The 23,850-nt window shown below is 38.9% G+C and overlaps 1 protein-coding gene across 2 annotated transcripts in view; it reads right to left on the reverse strand.

Moving 5' to 3' along the window:
• The window catches only part of BICC1 (BicC family RNA binding protein 1), a 212,838-nt gene that overhangs the window by 38,601 nt on the left and 150,387 nt on the right, over positions 1–23,850 (reverse strand). For both annotated transcript variants that reach the window (XM_024209767.2, XM_024209760.3), the window contains exons 4-5: positions 3,906–3,985; positions 1,604–1,762 (exon numbers count right to left, since the gene is read on the reverse strand). In XM_024209767.2, the coding sequence (XP_024065535.2) occupies positions 1,604–1,762; positions 3,906–3,985 (239 nt within the window). The remainder of the gene's footprint in view (positions 1–1,603; positions 1,763–3,905; positions 3,986–23,850) is intronic.

The raw sequence follows: 23,850 nt of genomic DNA on the forward strand, positions 1-23,850 counted from the left end.
ATCCCAGCTTCCTTCTTCCCAGCCTCTTATATAGCACTGGGCTAATTGGGCTAGCAGCTGGCCCTCATTCCCCAATTAGGGCAGGCTCTTACCAGCCAGCTCCACTTTATTCACCTAAATGGGGCTGGCATGGCAGGGGGCTGATTCTGAAATCTTTCTAATCAGCACCCTGTCACAATCTCCAAGCATTCTTGTCAAGTGCATCTTCCAAGCTGACATCGACCTTCTTCATCTCCTTCTTCATCATCCCAAACCACCCTTTTCTAGGTCTCTCACATGGTCTTTGTATTGTGACTACTAGCTATTGTACTTTCTGGTCAACTTATCCCTTATCTCGTCACCTAACATGATCCAGCCATCTCAGTAAATACTCCCTCAGCTTTCCCGTGATGAGGCCCATACCATTTCATTGCATAGTCTATCAGCTCGTCTTACCTGGAATCCATCTGAAAATTCTCATTTTGGCAGTGGAAGAAGTTGTTCTTCTCTTCCTTATTGGCTAGCATTCTGACTCAAATGTCATAGCAGGCCTAAACACGATCTTATATACTTTGGACTTATTCTTATAGCAGAAAATTCCTGTCTACTCCCTCCATTTACACCACATGCTCTTCATGTGGCTCTGTGACAGAGCGCTGAAGCTTAACAGATGGGTCAGCACTCTGATCACTGTGGCCTCAATTAGTTCCCCCGGTGATGGCTGACTGAGGAAATAGGGACGAATTAGTTAATCAGATAGGGAGGCTGGATAAGTTAAGGAACTAATTGGCTCATCAGATGACTAGCTTGATAAAAGACAGGAAGGACGTGTTGGGAGTAGGGGGCAGGGAGGGCGAACTGGGCTAGCTGGCTGTGCCCAGTCTGAAGGAGATCAGAAGGAAGGGAGATCTCTTCCTCCCAGGGCCCTGATAAACAGGGTCTGAAGGAAATCAGGTCATAAGTATTAGATCTGCTGTATTGCACTGTACAGGAGTTGCTGGAGGGGACCTGAATAAATTTTACAAAGAGGACACACAAGAAGAGAGTCTGAGTGGTTTCTGTGGTGACCAAGGACGGGGAAGAATCTATGCTCCATTACAAGCTCCTAACCTCTGCATGCACATTCCCGTCACGGCTCAAGAATGAACTGAGCATCTAAATTGTTGAACAGACTAACTCTATACCACCTAATTTTACTGGCTTCTCATTGTCCCTCTCAACGAAGCATCACATATTCTGTCTTTTGTTGGCTAATTTGTAAGCCATTTTCTTCTAATGCAGCCCTCCAGGGGCCTCCTTCTAAACCCCTTTCCAGTGTGGTATTATCTTCATGGGACAACATGCTATCAGCAAAAAGCAGGCTTCGTGGAGCCTCTCTCCTAATCTCCTACATCAAGGTGTCCACTCTAATCACAAACATGAATAGTGATCCTTGATGTAGACCTATTCTCCCAAAGAATGACTCTGTAGCCACAGTTGCTTAACACTGCTTTTCTGCTACTCTCATACCTGTCCATGATAGTCTGAAGATGCGTCTCCAGCAGATTGTGTGACTGCAGGCACCACCATAACAATTCTCTAGGAATATATACTGTAAAATATAAATAAAATATTAAATACTTACTTGGTTGCTCTTTTCTGCTTGGTTATTCCTATTTGAGTCTGGAAAATGGATGTGACATCCTGTTTCTTCCATCACTTTTTTAATGTTATTGCCACCTTTGCCAATCACATGAGAATGTTCTGTATGTGAAACGTCCATCTTCAGGGTGACTCGATTACTCTAGAGGCCAAAACATCTAATTATTATGGGATTCTTCAGTGTGGAATAGCTTAACATCAGTATTTTGCAGTAAATTACATTTATAAAACTATATTATAGACAGTTAGATCATGAGAATATTTTAACAATGGCTTACTGTTGACTGAATTAAGACTTGTTTAATACTGGAACTTTATATTTAATTGCTAAACCATGAATATTTTCTTTCTGATAAGGAAATCAGTGTGTACCCAAATACATTAGACTCCTATACTACCTGTTTCACAAATGGCAAAACACTTTTAAAGAAAGGTGGATGAGAGTTGCACTAGACTAAGAAACATCAACAGAAATATTGATGCGTATCACAGTTTGCTCAAGGTATGATGTACTTTTTAGTTTTCAAACTTCCAGATTAAGAGTTAGAAAAATAGTGTTTTAATTCTCTTAAATTAAGACCTAGCTTTTAGATTTCAGGATTCTCATTATATGGTTCTTTTTCGGTTGAGTCTGTAATTCTGCCATTTAAAATAATGCATAAAGTAGCTTGATGCAAATAATTTTTTAAAGTCTAAATGCAAAGACAGGTCTCATTCTCTAGTAAGCAAAGCGGTTTAATGAAATAGTATGTTTTACCTCTGAAGACCTCAGTTTGGTGATCTCTAGGTCACCATAAAGCTAGACAGAAATGACTGCCACTGCACAGGAGATGCCCATAATTAGGACAGTGCAAGTCTAGTGCGGGGAGGTGAGATTCAAGAAATAGCTGGCCTCATACAGTATCTAGCTCCAGTTTGTGTGGCTCAGTCTACTAAAACTAACATTTTAAAAATAGAATACAACAATAATAAATTCATGTTTTTTTGAGCCATGACTCAAAATGAGTGCCAATTCTAATAGGTACAATATAAGGAAATTTTCCAACTCTACGATGAGCATCCAGCCTTTATATTTAGCTTTCATAAGCCTGTTTGGACTTGCTTTAAAATTGCCAGAGGTAAGACAATGATCTCCATTGGACTTGTAATTTTAAACAGGATACACAATTCTCTTCAGTATACTTGTGGTCACAGGCCTTCATAAATAAAAGTTCCCCAATACCAATTGATCTATCTATCTCCTGGACCATAATGGAATCTTAAGCCTTACAGCACGTTTCAGTACAGAAAAGTCTTTGAAAAGATTTGTGGATAAGATTATCTCCATAAAATTAATAATTACCCTACGAAATGGAAAGTTCTCAATCAGTTTGAGGTCAATGCTTAACTCAACAGTATATGTCCCACTACTAGGTTTGAAATGCTAGGAGCAGCACTGAGGATAAGGGAGAAAGGGGATTTAGACCAAGATGTCAAAACTATCTTGCTGAATCTGTTCATTTTGAACCTGAATAATAAACTGACTCTTCCTTTTGGACTCAGTGAGATTAGTTTTTCTTTTTCTTTTGAGTATTACCTTGCATTTTTAATATCAATTCCACTTTTGAAATAAGCTTTTAGTTCTCATGTTGTTTTTCTGTAATATTAGTGTTTGTCCTACACCTAAACATTTACATATATAATGCTAAGAACATCATAAGATCTGAGTGCAGAGAGAATGACTTGTCAATTTATAATTTTGTCAAACACTTGATCTGTGAACAAAACACCTCCCCCCCCCCAGCCATTTAATTAGTAAGCCTCATTATAGTCTAATTTCAGACACAATATTTCATTTCTGAAATATCATAAAATTAGGAAAACACACCATGCTTTCCACAATTTTGTACTACAGAATTGGCCACATAATCCACTACTTGCAGTGGAGTTTGCTTTTTTTTTTAAAAGAGAAAACTCCATTCAAGTTTTTAGCCAATATGATACGGAAAATTTCCCCCCAAATGTGAACGGAATGGAACCAGAAACAGTGTTGTCTTCTTAAGTCTGAAACTGCTTTTCAGTTTTGTGCAAACAGAAGTGTATTGAATTCAGTGTCAACACCTCCTCCCCCCAAGGGACACTTTACTAACCATATTATTCATTTTAATGTAAAATTTTAATATAAGCATCTCCTTTTTAATTTCCCCTAAGTTGCTGCAGAATTCAGTGTCACTATACCATAGAAATAGGGGCCTGCACACTGGATTTTGGCCCAGGACTCAATTTTTAAAATATTTTCTTCTTACTTTTGTGTCCAAGACAGACATGATCTTCTCCTTAGCTTCTTTAACATTTTCTTTTTTTCCAGAGACTTTAATATGGGGATCTAAATAAAGAGAAATAAAGATTAATAAACAGGTCACATGGGGAAAAATCTACCAAAATACTTACTCTTTCACTATCAAGCATTAAACAAATAACCTACTTTTAAATAAAAAAAAAAAAAAGCTTTTTGTTGTTCCTTTTAAAAAGAAACAGCTACTTTAGATATGTTAAAGTTTAAAGGTGAACTAGAGTACCAAACTCTTTTGGAATTGGCTAAATTACTGCAGCATGTTAATAATCAATTCATTCACTCTTCCCATGTGTTTTATTGTGCTCCGTACTATCATAGTAACAAACCGTTTAAAAAAATGCAAGATTACACATTACTACTGTGATATTACAAAGCAATCTACTGCAGTGTAGACATGCAACAAAACTGTACCAAATACTTCTCTTGTTGAATGCTAGCAATGGGCAACTCACAGCCATTTGATGTCAGTGTTTTTTGTATGCCAGTTTATGCTTCTACCACACAGAACTTAATCTGTGGATGCTTACCAACTCTTAATTATGCTATTAACATAGTTATTTGATCTCTATGCTGTTGTTGTTAGTCATTACACCTAATCGCAAAGCATTGGAATGGACATAAAAAGTTCCTTCCTTTGAGCCATTAATAACAATTCATGCATGAACAAAATATATTTTTACACATTTAGGAGGCATTCAATACTGAGTATCACCTTACTGAAGCTTTTGCCTAATCAGACCTAAAGTACTGGATGTAAAAACTTAGGTATTGACCATAAGAGTTTTCAAGTATCAATGAAATATGAGAAGATGATATATCCCCAATGAGTTATCAAGCAGAGTACAATGACAATAAAACAAAACCAGGGGGTTAAATTCTGAAACTTTTACTCAGTCAAAATGGGCATTGAAGAATCTGGCTCATGGAAGTTAAACAGGACTTGGAACTAACCCCAGTGTCCATTAACTGAAAATGACACCTTAAGTAGAAGAGCAGCACCATCTGGTGTCTGGAAATATGAACTACCATAATCCAATATTTCCAATCAGAAATGATCCCAAACCAAACAACTCTGAATTTCCTTCCAGGTGTCAGATCTGGATTTTGTAGTTTGGATCTGGTCTTGTCTCTTTTCTCCTAAAAATGAGACCGTATGCCTGTTCACAGAGTAGTGTGGCCCTTTCCTCCATAATGGAATTTGCACTTGCTCAAGGAACTTCTAAATCCACTGTTGCACAATGCATACTAATGTGATTAGACCTGGTACTGCATTTTAACAAAAGCCATCCAACATTCTGTAATATGTATGGGCATTCAAATTTTCGATAGAAGGGGAAAAACAGATATACCAACAGAATAAACCTGCCTTTCTTCTATCACCAGAAATTTAAAACAGTCCCTTATTTTCCTTTAATAACATCTTTTATTTTCAACTGAGTACAAAAGGTTTACAAATCAAAAAAGACCACTTGAAATGCTTGGATACTGCTGTGTTCCAATACAAGAGAGAGCAGGTTTTATCTCAACAAGTTTTTAAAAAGTTCAACTGAGGAGCGAGGAATGGTGGAGGCATAGAAATTTTTTTGCCAAATTGCACTGAAATCACAAAAATGCAACATTTTGAGTTCTAGTTAGACTTAAACAGGCATAGTTTTGTTTTTTAATGGAAAACAGTCACAAAAATGTGATGTGCAATCATGGCATTTACAGAAGCTTTGAAATCCTGCTTTTTCAGACTTTCCACAATGGTGGTGCTGAGCAACTCAACAATTTTTTTAAAGGGCATTTTCTTTATTTTTTTCTCGTTTTAAGTTCGGCATAACCCAAGTGGTTAAAATATATTTTAGCTCAAAATCTTGAAAAAACAGCTACAAGCAATGATTTTTAGAAGCAGAGATCCCAGCACATTATGAATGCTACAAGTATCTGTTTAGAGACGACATAAAAGGATACTTGTATTTTATTGAAAAGTGGATAAATGATTTTTTAACAATATCTTTCAACACACTTCTGACCAATGACAGAAGGTACCTAGGCCACCATCTTGGTATCTCCTGAAACCTTGCGAAACCAACCCACCTCTTTTCTCCAAATGAGCTGGTATTGTTCAACTGATAGTACTATAGTCTGCCTGTCTCTGTTTACTAACATGTGAAAAATTAGGTGAGAATAGATTTTGGAAAAAAAATTCTCCTCCATTTTTCATTTCCTTTGGCTTTTTAGATTTTGTTGGTGTTCTCAGACTCACAAATTTCTCAAGTTCATTATACTTTCAGCCTTTATTTTTGTACCCTAAAAAGAATAAAAACAAAGTATTTTAAATTATGTTTTCAATTTTCTTCCAAAAACCAAGAAAGAAAACCCAACTAAGCCAACAATAGAGATTTTGAAACTCAATACCATTTGTACAATCTATAAAATCTGTCAAGATTACAGTCTTAATCTCCATTCCTTTACAAGGTTTCCCCACAATGACAATACAATGTGATTAAGAATGTGCATATGTTGCTAGTCTATAGAATTTACCCTTTCACACTCAGCCCTCTCTCTCTTTCCAACAGGGAAGGGCAATTTATGGGAATGTCTTGCACCTGGCTGCTATAATTCTAATTCTTGTAATTATCATTCCTGAGAGAGTTGCACAGGTACTGAAACTATAAGAAGTCCAGTGAAAACCAATATCTGCCCTGTAACATTGAATCACTGAATACTGAAAAGTGGCAAGTTGAATTATCCAGGAACTGCTCAGGGATTCATTCACAGATTCCGAGAGTTTACACTCAGAACAGAGAAGATCATTAGATCTTCACCTAGTCTAGCCCCTTGTATATCACAGGTCACTAAATTTCACCTAGTTACCCCTGTATTGAGCCCAGTAACTTATATTGGCTACCTGATATCTTCCACAAAGACATCCAGTCTTGATTTGAAGACAACAAGAAATGGAGAATCCATCAGTTCCCTTCGTAGTTTGTTCTAATCTAATGGTGAATCTCACTATTAATTTGAATTTGTCTGTCTTCAGTTTTCAGTCACTGGTTCTTATTATGCCTTTCTCTGTTTGATTAAAGAGCTGCAATACCTGCAATACCTGCTACTTTCTTCCCACGAAGGTTCTTAGTAATCAAATTTCCTGCCAATCTTTTTGATAAAATAAACAGATTGAGCTCTAAGTCTCTTACTGTGAGGCAACCAGCCCTTGAATAGTATTTATGGCTCTTTTCTGTACCCTATCTAAATGTTCAACATCCTCTTTTAAAATGTGGACATCAGAACTGGACACAGTATTCCAGCATCGTCACCAATGCTGTAAAGAGAGGTAAAATCACCTTACTACTCTCCTGTTTACACACCCAAGGATCTTAGCAGCCCTATTTGCCTCAACATTGCATTTGGAGTTTGTGTTCAGTTGTTTATCCACTATGACCCCAAAATCATTTTGAGTCACTGCTTTCTAGGGTACAGTCCCCCATTCTGTAGATTCAGTGTGCATTCCATGTTCCTAGATGTATAACTTTGCATATGACTGTAGTAAAACTGATGTTTGAAGGGGCCCAGCTTACCAAGCAATCCAGATCACTCTCTGTGACTGCCCTATCTTCATCATTTTTACTACTCTGCCAGTCTCTGTCATCTGTAAATTTTAATCAACAGTGATTTTGATTTTCTTCCAGATTGTTGGCAAAAATATTGAGTAGTGTGAAGCCTAGTTATGAAGTTTACACACTTGAAACTGAAACAGTGGTGACACCAAACAAAAATACTCAATGAGTTATTGCTTTTGAGGGATGGGGGGAGGCAGGCAGATGGCAATAAACAAGTACAGAACAGTGAGTTAGTTAATGGTAGGAAAAGAAGTAAAGGAGAACAAGAAACGCTTTTGCAACTCTATTGTGAAAACAAGATCAAAAGAGGAAATAAGCCTGTTAGTGAAGGAGGAAGGAGAATTAAACTAATGACTCCAATGGCAGACTGAACTTTTTACAAAAGTATCTTCAACAACAGAAACGAAGTTTGAATTGTTATTGCTAAAGAGCAGGTGAGGGAAAACTTGGATATTTTGAAAATATACATATCAGGTAGTCCTAACAACAAGGTGGATGAGGTAATGTCTTTTATTGAACCAATTCTGTTGATGGAAGATGAAGAGCTCTGTGAAGCTCGAAAGCTTATAAGCTTGGAAAAGGTAACTAGAGTGTCACAGCTAAATACAAGGTGTGACTGATTGTTAAACATAAGGGGTTAACACATGTAGAAAGAAACCATTTAAAATGAAGTGGGCAATTAACACTCTACAGTCATAGGATAAAGGAGGGGTAATAGAGTCACATTGGTGTATTGAACCATAAAACCATTGTCTGTTTTAGAAGTCCATCAACCACATCTACCACATCCCCACCGAGAGTCATAAACCACACACCTGACAATTACATCAATTACTTCCTGAAAAAAATCTCCAGAGAAATCCTTAAACATCACATCTACCACAATCTCTCCACCACTGAGAGGACAGCTATACAATCCCTGAAATCCAACCACCAGATACGGATCAAACCAGCAGACAAAGGGAGTGCCATCATAGTTCTCAACCATGATGACATCATCAACAAAGCCAACTGACAAAACTCTGACACCTACTATAAAAAACTCAAAGAAGACCTCACACCACAATTCACACAGGAATTTAAGGATATCATGAAATCCTTCCCCAAACAACTCCAAAAGAAACTCATCTCCCACGTACTCACCCCGGTACCCTCTAAATACCTCCAAAATATACAAACAAGAGAACCCAGGCAGACACACCATATCTGGCATTCTTAAAGAAGGAATATCAGGACTCACAGAAACAATCCTCAAACCAGTCACCAAACAAAGGGTCAGTTTCCTCCAGAAACTCAACAATATTGACATCCTCCCTCAGAACATTATCCTTGCTACCATGGAGGTCATGTTCCTATACACCAACTTCCCTCAACATGACAGCATCGCTGTATGCCTCAAATACCTACAAGACAATGGACAACACTCACATATCCACCTTAAACTATCCATTTCATTCTCACCCATAACAACCACATCCCGAAAGAAATCTTTCACAAACCCCGTCTTGTGGCCTTCATCGCTCCCCCTCCTCACCTCACCACATTCAACAGCAGCAAGTCCCCACAGACTAAGACTCACCAACTCAAAATGGCACCAGACCTTGCCAAAACAGATGCAAATCCTACAGACATATCTCCACTACTATGACAATCCATGGGTCCTACACATGCCTATCACAACGTGTGATGTACCCCATCCAGCGCATCAAATGCTCTAACAACTATGCTGCTGAAATCAGACAATCATTACGCTCTCAAATGAACTCATACAGAAAAATGATAAAAGACAAAAATAGATTTAGAGAAAATACGGTAATAAGTGAATATAATGTAATTGGGATATGCTTCATGCAAAAGGTCTCTTGTAAGGTATCATTACAAAGTTTATAATCTACTGAGTGTGATCATCCTATTTGTATAAATGTATCATTCCTGTATCTAAAACTAGAAACATAAACTATAACTCTGAGGGCCTATTGTAATTATGCAAAATATAACTCTGAGGGCCATTAATGGTGGTTTGGAATCTTGATGACTCCCATTAACCAGCACCATTGTCTGCAGATGGCTGTGTTTTACCTGTGAGTCTTCCTGTATATGTGTGTGCTGGCAAGTGGGTAATGAAGTCTTGCAGTGACATGTGATCATGTCACCTGAACTGGAATCCATCTTTAACCTGGTGCTTTTCCAGTAGGGGGGGAGGGTGGAAACCCAGAGGGACAAAGGGTTACGGCCTTATGCAAAAGATATATAAAGAGGTGGAACAGAACAAAGTGGAAGAGAGAGCCATCATGAAGAACCCCCTAGCTACTACCTAAGCTGGAACAAGAGCTGTACCAGGGGAAAGAATTGTGTCCAGGCCTGGAAGGTGTCCAGTCTGAGGAAAAAAACTTACTGAAGCATCTCTAAGGGTGAGATTATCTGTATTTAGTTTGATTAGACATAGATTTGCGCATTTTCTTTTATTTTGCTTGGTGACTTACTTTGTTCTGTCTGTTACTACTTGGACCCACTTAAATCCTACTTTCTGTATTTAATAAAATCACTTTTTACCTATTAATTAACTCAGAGTATGTATTAATACCTGGGGGAGCAAACAACTGTGCATATCTATCAGTGTTATAGAGGGCGAACAATTTTTGAGTTTACCCTGCATAAGCTTTATACAGGGTAAAACGGATTTATTTGGGTTTAGACCCCATTGGGAGTTGGGCATCTGAGTGCTAAAGACAAGCACACTTCTGTGAGCTGTTTTCAAGCAAACCTGCAGCTTTGGGGCAAGTAATTCAGACCCTGGGTCTGTGTTGGAGAAGACAGGAGTGTCTGACTCAGCAAGACAGGGTGCTGCAGCCCTGAGCTGGCAGGGAAAACAGGGATAGAAGTAGTCTTGACACATCAGTTGGCAGCTCCCAAGGGGGTTTCTGTGATCCAACCCGTCACAAGGAGTTCAAACAGGAAAAAGAAAAGTCACTAAACAACTACATAAAAATAAAATCATAAGCAATAAAGACCCCACAAAGAGAACGAACAAGCATGGCTGCTTTTGGGTAAGAAATATAAAACTGCTGGATGAAGTGAATGAAGTAAATATTTCCCATGAGTTTGTACTGGTGTTTTTGAACAGGCATAATAGATAACAAAAGTGAAGCACAGCTTACAGAGCTCTAACAACACTGATTTGTGTAGCTTGGTAAATACGATGGCATCAGGAGGATGGTAAGATCTGAAAGTGGGGCTTGGGACAGCTTACTTATCTAATGCTACTCTGCATCATAAAACAATGCCTACTTTAAACCATGTATAAATGACTCTTCCTCTTAGAGCTCATTGTCTTAATTGCTCAGCAATTGTGAAGACTATTATTATAATAAACTGTAGTTTAACCCTTATACTGAAAATTGACTAAACCCTGTATGTCAATGATTTCCAGCTCTAATGTGCTCAGTTTAAAAATTAAATTAAAAAAAATAGTCTCTCTCCATGCTAGTCCCAAACTCAATTTGTGAACTAAAATAAAGCTGGATTCTTTGCTTCTCATTCTTCATCACTATTATGTTGACAAAATTCTTCCCTCATCATATCTCTGCACTTCCAGTGTTTTCCAATTATTCTCTCAGTGACACCTGTGTAATCTCATTGCTTCCAGTAGCTTTGCACAGGTGTAACGGACTGGCACGGTTATTGAAACCTGGGAAAGATTGCTCTTGATTATGTACAAGGCGGAACAGAATCCAGTTCACATGTCCACTGCTATTTTTTGCTCTGCATTACTAACAGGAGTAAAAGCTTATTTTACTAAATAAAGGCAACAGATATGAACAAGTACAAGAAGCGGAGCTGATGAGAAAGAATGTGCTGTTCTTGCACAGTCACTTCATAGCATACAATCCACACTCCTGGGACACATAGCTATGACAACCTAACCCCCAGTGTAGACAGCACTAGGTTGAAAGAAGCATTGTTCTGTCAGACTAGCTACTGCTTCTCAGAGACATAGAATACCTATGTCAATGGGAGAACCCCTCCCATCCTCGTCGGTAGTGTTTGCACTAAAGAGCTGCAGCTGTTCTGCTGTAATGGTTTAAGTACAGACACCCTCAGATATAACAGTAACATGTCTAGGAGTACCATATCTTTGCCACTTTCACCATAATATAACAAAATTCCTATATCCAAATATTAAAATGCACAGCAGAGGTTTGCTACAATATCATCACCATAGCAACAATATAAAAAACACAATCAAACTACAAATCCAATTACATTAAATACGCTAACTACGGGGGCTGTCTTAAAAATATGGATTAAAATTATATCCCCAAGAGAAAAGTAACTTTTTTGAATATGTTACTGTAACTGTCAGTCTTGCTAGTGGAAAAATATTCCAATCGACTTCAATGGAGTCAGGATTTCACCCTCAATTTTATCCTTCTATGTGGCTGTGCACATTTTATAGAAAACTCTCAGAGCTGGACAGTTTACCCATTGGGACTGCTTTCAGAATTGCTATATCACTGGATGGGAGTGAAAAAGAAGCATTTTTTCCTGAACAAAAAATAGCATATGATAACGTGTGTTAAATGAGTACTTCACACACACTAAAACCATAACATTCAAATTGTTACCAATGAATGCATGGCTTACTACACACTTTGTACAAAGCATTAATTACAAATTCAGCTGCTCTGACTTTCTAAATGCTTTGGCAACTGCTGCCATCAACTAGGAGCCAATTACTTTAAAATCCTTGTTCCAAAGGAGTTGTTACTTTTTGGCACTACAAATATAAGGTTGCCCTTAGAAAAAAATCTTAATTCATTGGACAAAGCTCTGAATTATATAGATATAGATACACACACACACACACACACAGAATAACTTTTCTGTCAGGCATAAGTGTACAATAGATGGAATTATATTTGTAATGGTATACAACGTGCACAGGCATAATAAAACCTTCATTGGATATCTGTAGATTCAACTGGTCCTGATCCACCAAAGCACTTATGCAAAGCTGGATCAAGACTATACCAATGACATCGGTGTGTCCTGAGAAATGGATTGGTGCCCTACAGGAAGATATGATTGTGACGGAAACCTGGAACTGGGGTACTGCTGCACCCCCTTAACTCTCCAGCCTGTGCTGTCTCTCACAATGCTTTGCTATTGACAAGCAACAAACCACTCCAGGCGCTGTTATCACTCAGCACAACAGCATGTGGAGCACCACACCCAGCTAGATTGCATGAATCCTTCCAGAGCCACTCATAAATCTCACAGAGAAAGGCACCAACTAATTCCCCCCAGCTCCCCAGCAGAGGGGACATACACCAGCCTTTGTAAACTGAGTTGAGTTTTCCCAAGCACTACAACCAAAACACACTTTTAGGTAAAATATAAAACAGATTTATTACTACAGAAAGATAGATGAATATGGGGACTCCAGGGTGCTACTTTGAGGTACAGAGTGTCACAATTATTCAAAAGAATTTCTACCACAAGGAACATCAGTTGTGGGGATCCTACATTCTTATTGAAAAGGATCTCATTTTAGAGAATATGTTGAATTTTTTTGACTATAAAGCTTTTAACCACATTGGAGTTAAGCAACCCAATATAATGGTTCAAACACTTGATGATTTACCACAATAGGAGTTACCTTACAAAGTCAGAGCAAATAATGGATGTCAAGTTATGAACAATGAGATGAGATACTGGAAATCTAACTACAAATTTACATATGATCTTTGCTATACAGGTACGGAACAAATGAATGAGAAAAGCTTACCAGCTGCATGGAGATAGGGGTTCTAACTCTGAACACATAAGATAAGGTAAATGTTACAAAGCTGGGAAAGATTTTTCTTATGAAGTGTTAGATAATTGCAGTAATACTTCTACCCTTCCCAAAATAAAGTAAAATCGTGGCTTTCAATATGATCTGTTTTAGTGGGGCTATTTTTCTTTCTGTCAAAAGAACTTAAAGAGTTAATCTAATGTGAGCAACAGTTTTCCCTCCTGAAGAACGGGAGGTTTATGCGTAACAGAACTACATATATTATTCAGTGAGTCAAATTTATCACATGAAATAGTAGGAAGCTACAGTAACACGAATGTAAGATCACCTCAGGAAGTGGTTCCCAATCTTCTTCAGTTTGTTGCATTCCCTGTTTGAAGTGGGTTGCTGGTGCCCCCACCCACCATCCCCTTGCTTCATGAATTAGCACAGTCGCTGTCTTCTCTCCTCCTTTTGTGCCCATTCCCCCCGCCCCCTCTTGCAACTTTATAGGGATGGGGGTTTCATGTGCTCTTGTAGTTGAGCTGAGTCCAGGAGAACGTGAAGTTTGGGCTAGCACTCTTCTGCCTGGTCCTGCAGCCTTGTATTTATGAGCCACTGCCATGGCTGGCTGCACTGGGACATCTGTGGGAACAACTTTGAAAGGATTTGCCCACAGATTGTTCATTAATGAGCATGGAACGGGGAGAATAGCGAAGTGGGCACAATTTACAGTGTTACACAAGTACAGCCAAGAGCGCAGAAGGCAAGTCATGGCATTCCACCTGTCCCAGGCTCCCTCAGAGACCAGTGCTGGGAACTGGACCCAGCTACCTCCATCTCTCCTTAATCTACTTCAAGCAGGTGGAGTTTGGAAAGCCCTAGCCCCTTCAGAACTCTTTTCCTCAAGCAGTCAGCAACAGCCACAGCCAAGGCATAAGGTACAAGTCAGGGCCTTCCTGCTGCCCTTTATCCCATTTGTAGACCATTGCTGCCTACTGACACTTTTAACTCAGCTCTGAAACTTGCACTTGGGGTACTGTTTTTTTCATTTGCTCCATTTGACATGGGGTTTCTGTTTCCCACCTCTAAGAAGCCTTTAATTGCCCAATACATTAATACTATCTATTGTGCTTGTTCTTCCTCCTCATCCCCTTCTACCTCGGACTTCCTCAGTTCACTTCTTTCTTTGCTCATTCCTATAATCCCTTGACTCCTTCTCACCAATCCTCTCTCCAATTCATCCCCAACAAGAGCCCATTCCAACAAAAGAACACAAACAAAATGCTGCACCCCTAAGACTAAGTTTCAATATATAAACAGAATAGCCTGCATGCACATCCCACATCCCTCCAGCTGAAGGGCAACCAGTTCCAGTAGCACCTATCACTACCACCTTCTACAAAGGTTCTTTCAGGGCAGCACTCCAAAGCCCCCCGCTCCCTCAGAGGTGCAGTACCAGCAAAAATTCTCATATTGTTTCTCTTACTCTACAGATACCAGAATCTATATGCTTTCAGCAGAATAATGGAGCTTCCAGGACTCCAGAATCCATTAACAACAAGGTAATGACCTAACCTGAACGCTCATGTCTGTCTTGCACCACTCTGCCTCCTGTTATCTTCTCCATCCACAATGTTCCTCCTCTCTCCCATACATTCCCTCTTTCCTTGCATCCTTTCCTGCTTTGACATTACTCCTCCTCCATCACCCTTCTTACCTCATCTATGTTCTCCCTTTAAAAAAGTACTTTTAAAATTAAAGTACAATCTCTCTCTTGCTAATATTAAAGGCTCACGTATGACAGACTTAACTCCCTAAGTTTGTTTGTAACCTTTGTGCTCTCCCCTTCTTGTGTCCTATCTTAGGCTAGGTCTACACCAGAAAGCTTTGCACTGGTGTAGCTACACAGGTGTAGCTATACCAGCAAACCCTCCTAGTACAGATGCAGATTACACTGTCAAAAAAAAGTGCGTTGCGCAGTATATCTTATGCCAGTTCAGCAAGTGAAATAAGCTACTCCAGCAAAAGCATTTTTATGCCGGCAAACCACAGCTTTTGCCAATATAGAAACATCACAAATAATCACACCCCTAACTGACTGAATTTTCTAACAGATTTACATTTCGATTGCAATCTCTGCAGAGCAGGGACTATGTATCATTTGTTTAGAGACGAAACACTGAATGCTTTAAAAATAACATGTAGCTTAGTCATGACTATACTAGACTTGGAGGAACTCCAGAAGGTCCTGAAAAGCTAGACAATTGGGCTGCAAATGGCAGATGAAATTCAATATTGAGAAATTCAAAGTAGTTTTCATTGTTTACATACAATGTTAACTACCTATACACATGTAGCTATTTAGGAAGAAACACTTAGGCATTCTAGACGACGAAAACATCTTTCCAATGAAAACATCTGCTCAGTGATCAACAGTGGTCCAAAGCAAACAATATATTAAGGAGTTTGAAGAACAAGATCATACTGAAAACAAACACCATTATGTAAATGGAAGGTATGCCCTCACCAGGAATGCTACATTCAGTTATTATTTAAATGTTTATATTGCAGTAGCACCCAAAGGCCACAGTCAGGACTAAAGTCGCTCTGTGTTAGGCACTGTACAAACACAAGAAGATGGATGTCTCTATCCCACAGAATCATCCCATCTCATAAGAGGATACCAGAAATGGGATACAAATAATATAACAAAATATAAATATAAGAAAAAAGGAACTTTAATGAAATTGAAAGGCAAGACATTTCAAAGGAAAAATCTTTAAAAGTTAAAAAAAAATACGGAATAAAATACATAGTTATCCCCCGGATCTCATTGTCACAAGACATGACTGATTGGTGCCAAGTGCTTAATACAGTGGTTCTCAACAGGATTAGACATTTATATGGATGAGAACATCCATGGTTACATAAAATGTATAAAGAGTGTTAAGAACACTCATGATTCACAGCAAAAGCCACCAACTACCTGATAAAAGTTAGGAAAATCATCCCTTTTGGGTAGCTTAGTCCATACTTACTCATTATGGGATTTCTTGACCCTTCTTCTAAAGCATTTGGTACTGGCCACTATTGTTGGCCCTAATATCGGAGTCTATGCACCACTGGCCTGATGCACTAATTCCTATGTTAATATTTGCAATGTGGAATTCCACTAGCCAGGGATGTGGGACAAGAAACCTTCTTCATTTTCTCTCTTCTCCTCACTACTCAAATCCCCAAACTAGTCTGGTGCCTTCCCAAGCTAAGAAACAGGAGCCTCAGAACCTTTCTGTGTCACTATTCTACTTTTCCCAAACACTATAGCACATTTTTTTTCTATTTTTAAAACAGTTCTATTATTCAAACTGAGGACTTATTCTCATTTACACTAAAGCTCCTTTATCCCACTCTGGCATTGTAAAGTGTCCTTAGTGTAAATGATAATTAGGCCCTGAATTTTCGAAAGAGAACATACAATATAAAATCTTAGAAAAGAAGGCTGGTCTTGTGGTTAAGACACTGAAATGTGACTTGGAGGATCTGGGTCAATTTCTGCCTCTGATACAGATTTCCTGTGTGTCCTCAGAAAAATTGCTTAATCGCATGGTGTCTTAGATCACAATCTCTTTAACCCTCCTCCCCCCGCCCCCTGCCAAAAAAAATAGAACAGTGCAGGCCTACCTCACGGGTATTGTGAGGAAAAATTCATTAATGTCTGTGAAGCACTTAATCTATGGTGATGGAGGATTTGCAAGTATCTAGACCAGGGGTAGGCAACCTATGGCATGCGTGCCAAAGGTGGCACGTGAGCTGATTTTCAGTGGCACTGACACTGCCTGGGTCCTGGCCACCGGTCCGGGTGGCTCTGCATTTTAATGTAATTTTAAATGAAGCTTCTTAAACATTTTAAAAACCTTATTTACTTTACATACAACAATAGTTTAGTTATATTATAGACTTATAGAAAGAGACCTTCTAAAAACGTTAAAATGTATTACTGGCACGCGAAACCTTAAATTAGAGTGAATAAATGAAGACTCGGTACACCACTTCTGAAAGGTTGCCAACCCCTGATCTAGACAAATGTGATTACTATTTTTTGAGTTACACAGTTAAATTAAAAGTAAAGCTTACAGCATTCTGATATAAAAAGGTCCATTTATTGTGACTGAAGATTACAAAATGTACTACGTGAAGAACTCTAAGCTCCAACCAGGTGACTGAGTGGATAAGAAAAATTAAATTTTGAAGGGCTGCATCCTACTCTCTCTCCCCTCGTGTCTTTGCTATCTCCCTGCTTTCCTTCTTACTTGTCTCTCCCGACAGAACATCCTTAGAAGAATATTTGTGCTGCTCCTGCATGGAGCATCACAATGAAGCTGGGAAGAAAAAATAAATCCTTTTCAGTTTGCTTCTGCCAGCATTTCATGGAAAACAGTGCAGGTACAATCCCTCAATAAAGGATTTCCTTGCTTAGTAATTTAAACACCCTAAGAACATTAAACTCTGGAAAACATTGCATTACAACAATCCTGCACTCACTGAAGTCTGCTGTTTCCCCTCATTACACTAAAAAGTGATCAGAGTATCATTTGGGTTCTTGCGAAGGAGACTAGAACAACAGGAGAAATTGCTAAATACTGGACAAAGTGCATTGTGGCATTTAGATTTGGGTAGCCATTGTCAAAAAATGATTTGGTGTTTGTCAAAACTTTCATCGTAGAAATCATGTTAGATTTAAAAAAAAATGAATATTCAAAGAGCACACTAAGTAATGTGGCTGTTTAATGTGATCACGACTGAAAACAATAACTGCATAATCAGCCCCTGTAAAAAGAGTAATAATTTTATTATAAAATATATTAGCAAATTCTACGTTCAGACCTGTCAATAGGCATGGAAATATCAAGGCACAGCAACAAATTAGAGAAAAGTTTAGAATTCCAAAAAAGAACCAAAAAAAAGGCCAGAAATATTAAGCAAGCTTAAACTGATTACCTGTATATTTTAGTATTTTTGGAGAGAAAACTATTGATGACTGGATTTCTGGATCCAGTGACAAGGAAAATGAAGTTGAAAAGAAGACTTCTCTTAAAACACAGGCAGAGGTAAGACAAGAAATAGTTAACAGAACCTAAGACAGAGGAAAGTAATATAAAAAGACAGTCAAAATGGCCAGATTTGAAGGGAGAAGAAGGCGGCCAAGGTGGAGAAGGAGAAAACCTGAAAAGAAGAAAGAAGAATCAATTAATTGCAATCATTAAAGGGTTAGATTTTTAATTTCAATTTCTTTAGCTTATATAATTTTCAATTCAGAAACGGTTTTTTGCACAATGTTTAAAAAACTCAAATTATTTATTACAATGTTTTTCCACAAATAATATCGATGGGGATACTTTATAATTGCATTAAGACCCTTGAGGGCATGTGCCATGCTGAAATATTCCCACTTCTTGGATGATTACTCCTTAGCCTTATGCCTAACAAACCACCCAAAATGAGGCGATATCTTAGTATGATACAAACCCTGTCGTGTCTTGTTAACTAAGTATGGGAGCAATGAATTCCCGATTCTTTACTTAAGGGTCAATTGCCACCATACACCTCAAAGCACAGAACATAGGACCACAATGCAGGAAAGAGAAAATGTGAAAAAGATAACATTGCTATGGGATAAAATTAATAGAAAATAACATATTGAAAAAACAGCATTTTTAAGTAATGGAGAATGTCCCTTATGCAGCTCATTATGGTTGTCATTTTCCATTATAGCCTTTTTCTTGGTGGATTATTTTTTGAACTCAAGATTTTGAGGTTTAAGCCTGAAAATTATTTTAATTTTAAATTTTATGTTTGCATTTGCAAAAAATCAGTGTAGTTGTATCTTGTTAAAAAAAAATCAATAAAAGTTATGGCACCTCCTATGGCATGAATCTAAGTGACTGAGACCCAATCTTCATCATAGCTTCTCCCATTATCTATCCCAAGAGCATTTAGTTTGAATCTTTATGATTCCAGACTCTTTTGCTATGCTTCCTACTGTCTTATTACTCCAGCTAACTGCATTCCAGTGTTTCTTCACTGCAAAACATGACTAATAGAGCTAAGCTTTGCTGACTGAATGATTACAATTAACCCTCTGTTAGTGCACAAAACACAGGCTTTGGGAGAAATCATGAAGCAGAGAATATTGAAACCAATACAAGTTAAGCTGTAACAAAACCAGACAGAACATGAAAAAAAATTAAAGTGGGAGATTCTTGGGTGTTCATTAACACTACAAATGGACAATTTTTGGTTTTATTTGCAAAAAAAAATACCAATTTTCTTTGCCCTAATAGACTTCCACTGGGCTTGGGAGAGATATTTTTCAAAGTTTTATTTTCCCTTCCTGGAGATCTGCTTTTTCAATTTTATTATCCTTGAATTATCTTTTTTTTTTAAAAATTGGATAGTAATTTTTTGGAGCCTGCTTTTACCTATGTAGCACAAAAAAAGCAATTTCCTTAAGCAGCACAATCTTGGATTAAAAAAAGCTGCAAGCAAAATTCTTTTCTAGACCTAGTCAAGTAGCAAAGACTACAAAATTCAATCAACATATGAAAACAGATCCTCACAGCAAGCCACAACAAAGTATCGTCAGTGGTTTTTGTTTCATCTCCAGTATCTGAATCCTGTTAAGCACATATTATTCATTGGTTAAACAACAACAAAAATTATTTGTCAGGCAGAAGATGTACTATTCTTCTGTACTGGTGGATAAATGAGGATCTAGATAACTTGTTCTAGAAACATGGTATCTACAGTCAGACACTCAGGGTATGTCTACACTGCAATTAAAAACCCACGGCTGGCCCATACCAGCTGACTCAGCCTCGTGTGGCTCGAGCTAAGGGGTTGTTTAATTGAGGTGAAGACATTCGGGCTTGGGCTGGGGCCCACGCTCTAAGACCCTGTGAGGTAGGAGGGTCCCAGAGCTTGGGTTGCAGCCCGAGCCGGAACGTCTACACCGCAATTAAACAACCCCTTTGTCTGAGCCCCGGAAGCCCGAGTCAGCTGGCATGGACTAGCTGTGGGTTTTTAATTGTAGTGTAGACATACCCTTAGATACCACAGAATATGCTCCGGGGAGAAAGTTCACGATACATACCTTAACTCACTTAAATCGGCCTTCACCAAAGAAGGACACTCCACCAGAGAAGTAAATCACAACATGGAATAGACCACCCAAATAACCCAAGAGAACCTGTTTCAATACAGAAGTAAAACTCCCTTTGACTGCACGTCTCTAGTTATCACCTAGCACCCAACACTGGAACTCATATGGAGTATTATCAAACAATTACAACCCATACTCAATGGAAAACACATCCTGAAAAAGTATCTTTCCAGAACCCCGTCTTCTGGCTTTTAAACAACCCTCCAGCCTCTCCAAACTCATCATCCGAAGCAAGCTCCCTGCAGACCAGGGCACACTAAGTCAAAGAGGCACCAGACCCCGCAAAACCTGTAGACATATCTCCACTGCTACAATGATCAACACCCCCCACAATATACCTTTCAAGATCCATGCCTATCACAATATGTGCTATACCTCATCCAATGCACTAAATGCCCCAATAACAACTGTATGGGTGAAATGAGAATCACTACACTGTTCATTGAACTCACACAGAAAAAATGATTAAAGCCAAAACCACTACAAAAGCAATCACTCTGTATCTGATCTGAGTCCTCACCTGCAACATCTCCAAAAGACGAGCCTGCATGGGAGCTTACATTTATTACTCTGCTAGATACTAAAAATCATGGACTGAATAGACACACTGGATGTATGGTTTATTACGACAACCTATAACCCACTAACCCCCCATCTTTTTTTCCTCTCCTTTTCCCCCTGTAAGCAGAGAGATGTTAACAGTCCTCTTCACCTTGAAACTCGTGTTAACTACTTACGTTAAATAATCTGCTCCACCTGGTATTTAGCTGTGACACTCTGGGATGTCTACACAGCAAAGAAAACCCCACAACTGGCCAGTGCCAGCTGACTTGAGGGCTGCAGGGCTGTTTCATTGCTGTGTAAAATTCTGGGCTTGGGTTGGAGCCCTGGGACCCTTCCTCTCTGGAGGGAATGAAATGCTTCGCAGCCTGAGCCCTGCGTCAGCTGGCACAGGCCAACCATGTGTTTTTCTTTGCTGTGTAGACCAGGGGTAGGCAACCTATGGCACGGCACGCGAGCTGATTTTCAGTGGCACTCACACTGCCCGGGTCCTGGCCACTGGTCCGGGGGGCTCTGCATTTTAATTTAATTTTAAATGAAGCTTCTTAAACATTGTAAAAACCTTATTTACTTTACATACAACAATAGTTTAGTTCTATAGTATAGACTTATAGAAAGAGACCTTCTAAAAACGTTAAAATGTATTACTGGCACGCGAAACCTTAAATTAGAGTGAATAAATGAAGACTCGGCACACCACTTCTGAAAGGTTGCCGACCCCTGGTGTAGACATACCCTCTGAGTACATTTCCCAGACCTGAAAAAGAGCTCTGTGTAAGTTCAAAAGCTTACGTCTCTCACCAACAGAAATTGGTTCAATAAACTATATTAACTCACATACCTAACAAAGCATACATCTAAATACCAGTATTATAGTGTGTTTTTCAATAAAAAGAAGTCTTGATTTTGTCCCCTTATGTGTAAGGACTACAATCATGGCAACTGCAATGTTACTTGTCACTAGATTTAAAAAAAAAAAAAATCATAGTGATTGGGATGTAGAGCAGAGGGTAATCCTGCATCTTGGCAGGGGTTAGACTACATGACCCTTCCAGTCCCTTCTAACTCTATGATTCTATGTAAACTAGAAAAGCTCAGACTTTATTTTCTCTGCTGTAATGCGCTAGAATATCATCTTTGAAAAAAGAGACTTCCTTAAAAGTCCAGTGAGAAAACTAGGCAAAACCCCATTTTTAAGCTATTTTTGCCATCTTTAGGGCAAGGAAAATTATAACATGTGCTCCTGCTTCTGTGTAATATCGTACAGTAATAAACCTCTTGGCTCATTACGGATACCTATCCCAACTCAAATGAGCTGAAGGGAAATCACCTAGCCAGCATAAGGCACTACATTAACAGCCACTTCAATATCTAGCAAGTAGAGGGCTTCATAAATGTCAAAAGTACAGGAAAAGGATGCAACCCCCTGAAGTCAGGAGACTCAGCAGAGATCCAAAGGCTTTGTGCGAGCAGTAAGCTGAGTAGCAGGCAGCTCAAAAGCTGGGTCAAGAGGCAGCTTGTTGCCTGTTGCTGCCAGGGGCCAGCAGCAGCAGAAAGGTACAGGGCAGCAAGCCGGAGATGTGGGACAACAGCATGTATGAACGGCAGAACAGCAGCAAAGAGGAGTCTATGGATAGGAGAATGGAGATCTGTCTAGAAGTCCTGCAGCTCAGAGACTCATTACTTCCAGAAGGATCGATTGGAACTAATATTCCAGGCTTTAGTGGCCTGAGGGGCCCCATGAGACATGGTTATCCTTAGACATTGTACTGGACTACTCTTAGGGGCAGTTAGCAAGTGTTAGTTGAGCTTCCCTAGCATGCCCAGAGTATTTACCCCCTTTGGCAGCCCTAATATAGAATCCTTGGCTATTCAAAATATGAAAGTGTTAATGGGGATCCTCACCAAGGCCTAGAGCCCTGGATCCCAGTGCGTGGAATGCCTACATTGTTTGCCTCTGAACTCCTGGTACACACAGCATGTTATCAGACATCTAGAAGCAACTGATGTACCACACAACTTACAGAAGCACCCTGCAGTGGAGTCCGTTATGGGATCATAACTGCTAACAGCAGATGAGCCAAAACCAATAATCAGTAATGTAATACTAGCCTTTTTGGAAGACTGTTTGGATTATTGTCTGGAAAAAAACCAATCAACGTGCTTCAATACAAGGAACACGTGTTCAGAAATGGACTCAATTTTTTGCTTCTGAACCTAGCAGAAACCAATTATATCACAGATAACTGGCATGGGTTCCACATAAAAAGGCAATTAAAATTTTTTTAATTCCTGTGTTTGTTTTGTTATGTAGCTTGCTTTATCTCGGGTTTGCTATTTTAAGAATCCTATATGAATTATGCATTCTAAAGTGAAAAGTGTCTAAAGTTTTTGAATAGTCACTTTGATACAAAGAAATGAAAAACTCAAATAAATAATTACTGTCATGTGTATCTGCTGTTTCACGGAGCAGTATTACCTTTTATGTCAGAGGCTATTACCTGTCTCCTCCCCCTCCACTAGAGAGAGGCCAAGCTGTAATATTAGCCTTGAGAAAAAACAGAATAATCTGTTTCCTCAAGATTAAAAAGTAGAATAAGAGGACTGCCTTCCAGACTACCCCAACAGACAGAGAGATGTGGAAATAAATTACGTTCATATGATTGAGAGGATAGCACCATCACAAAAATAATCTACAATGTAATACAAAGAACTAAATTCAACTCATTAG

The sequence above is a fragment of the Terrapene carolina genome, unplaced genomic scaffold (assembly GCF_002925995.2).
Source record: "Terrapene carolina triunguis isolate 2854851 unplaced genomic scaffold, T_m_triunguis-2.0 Scaffold95, whole genome shotgun sequence".
Taxonomy (NCBI): domain Eukaryota; kingdom Metazoa; phylum Chordata; order Testudines; family Emydidae; genus Terrapene; species Terrapene triunguis.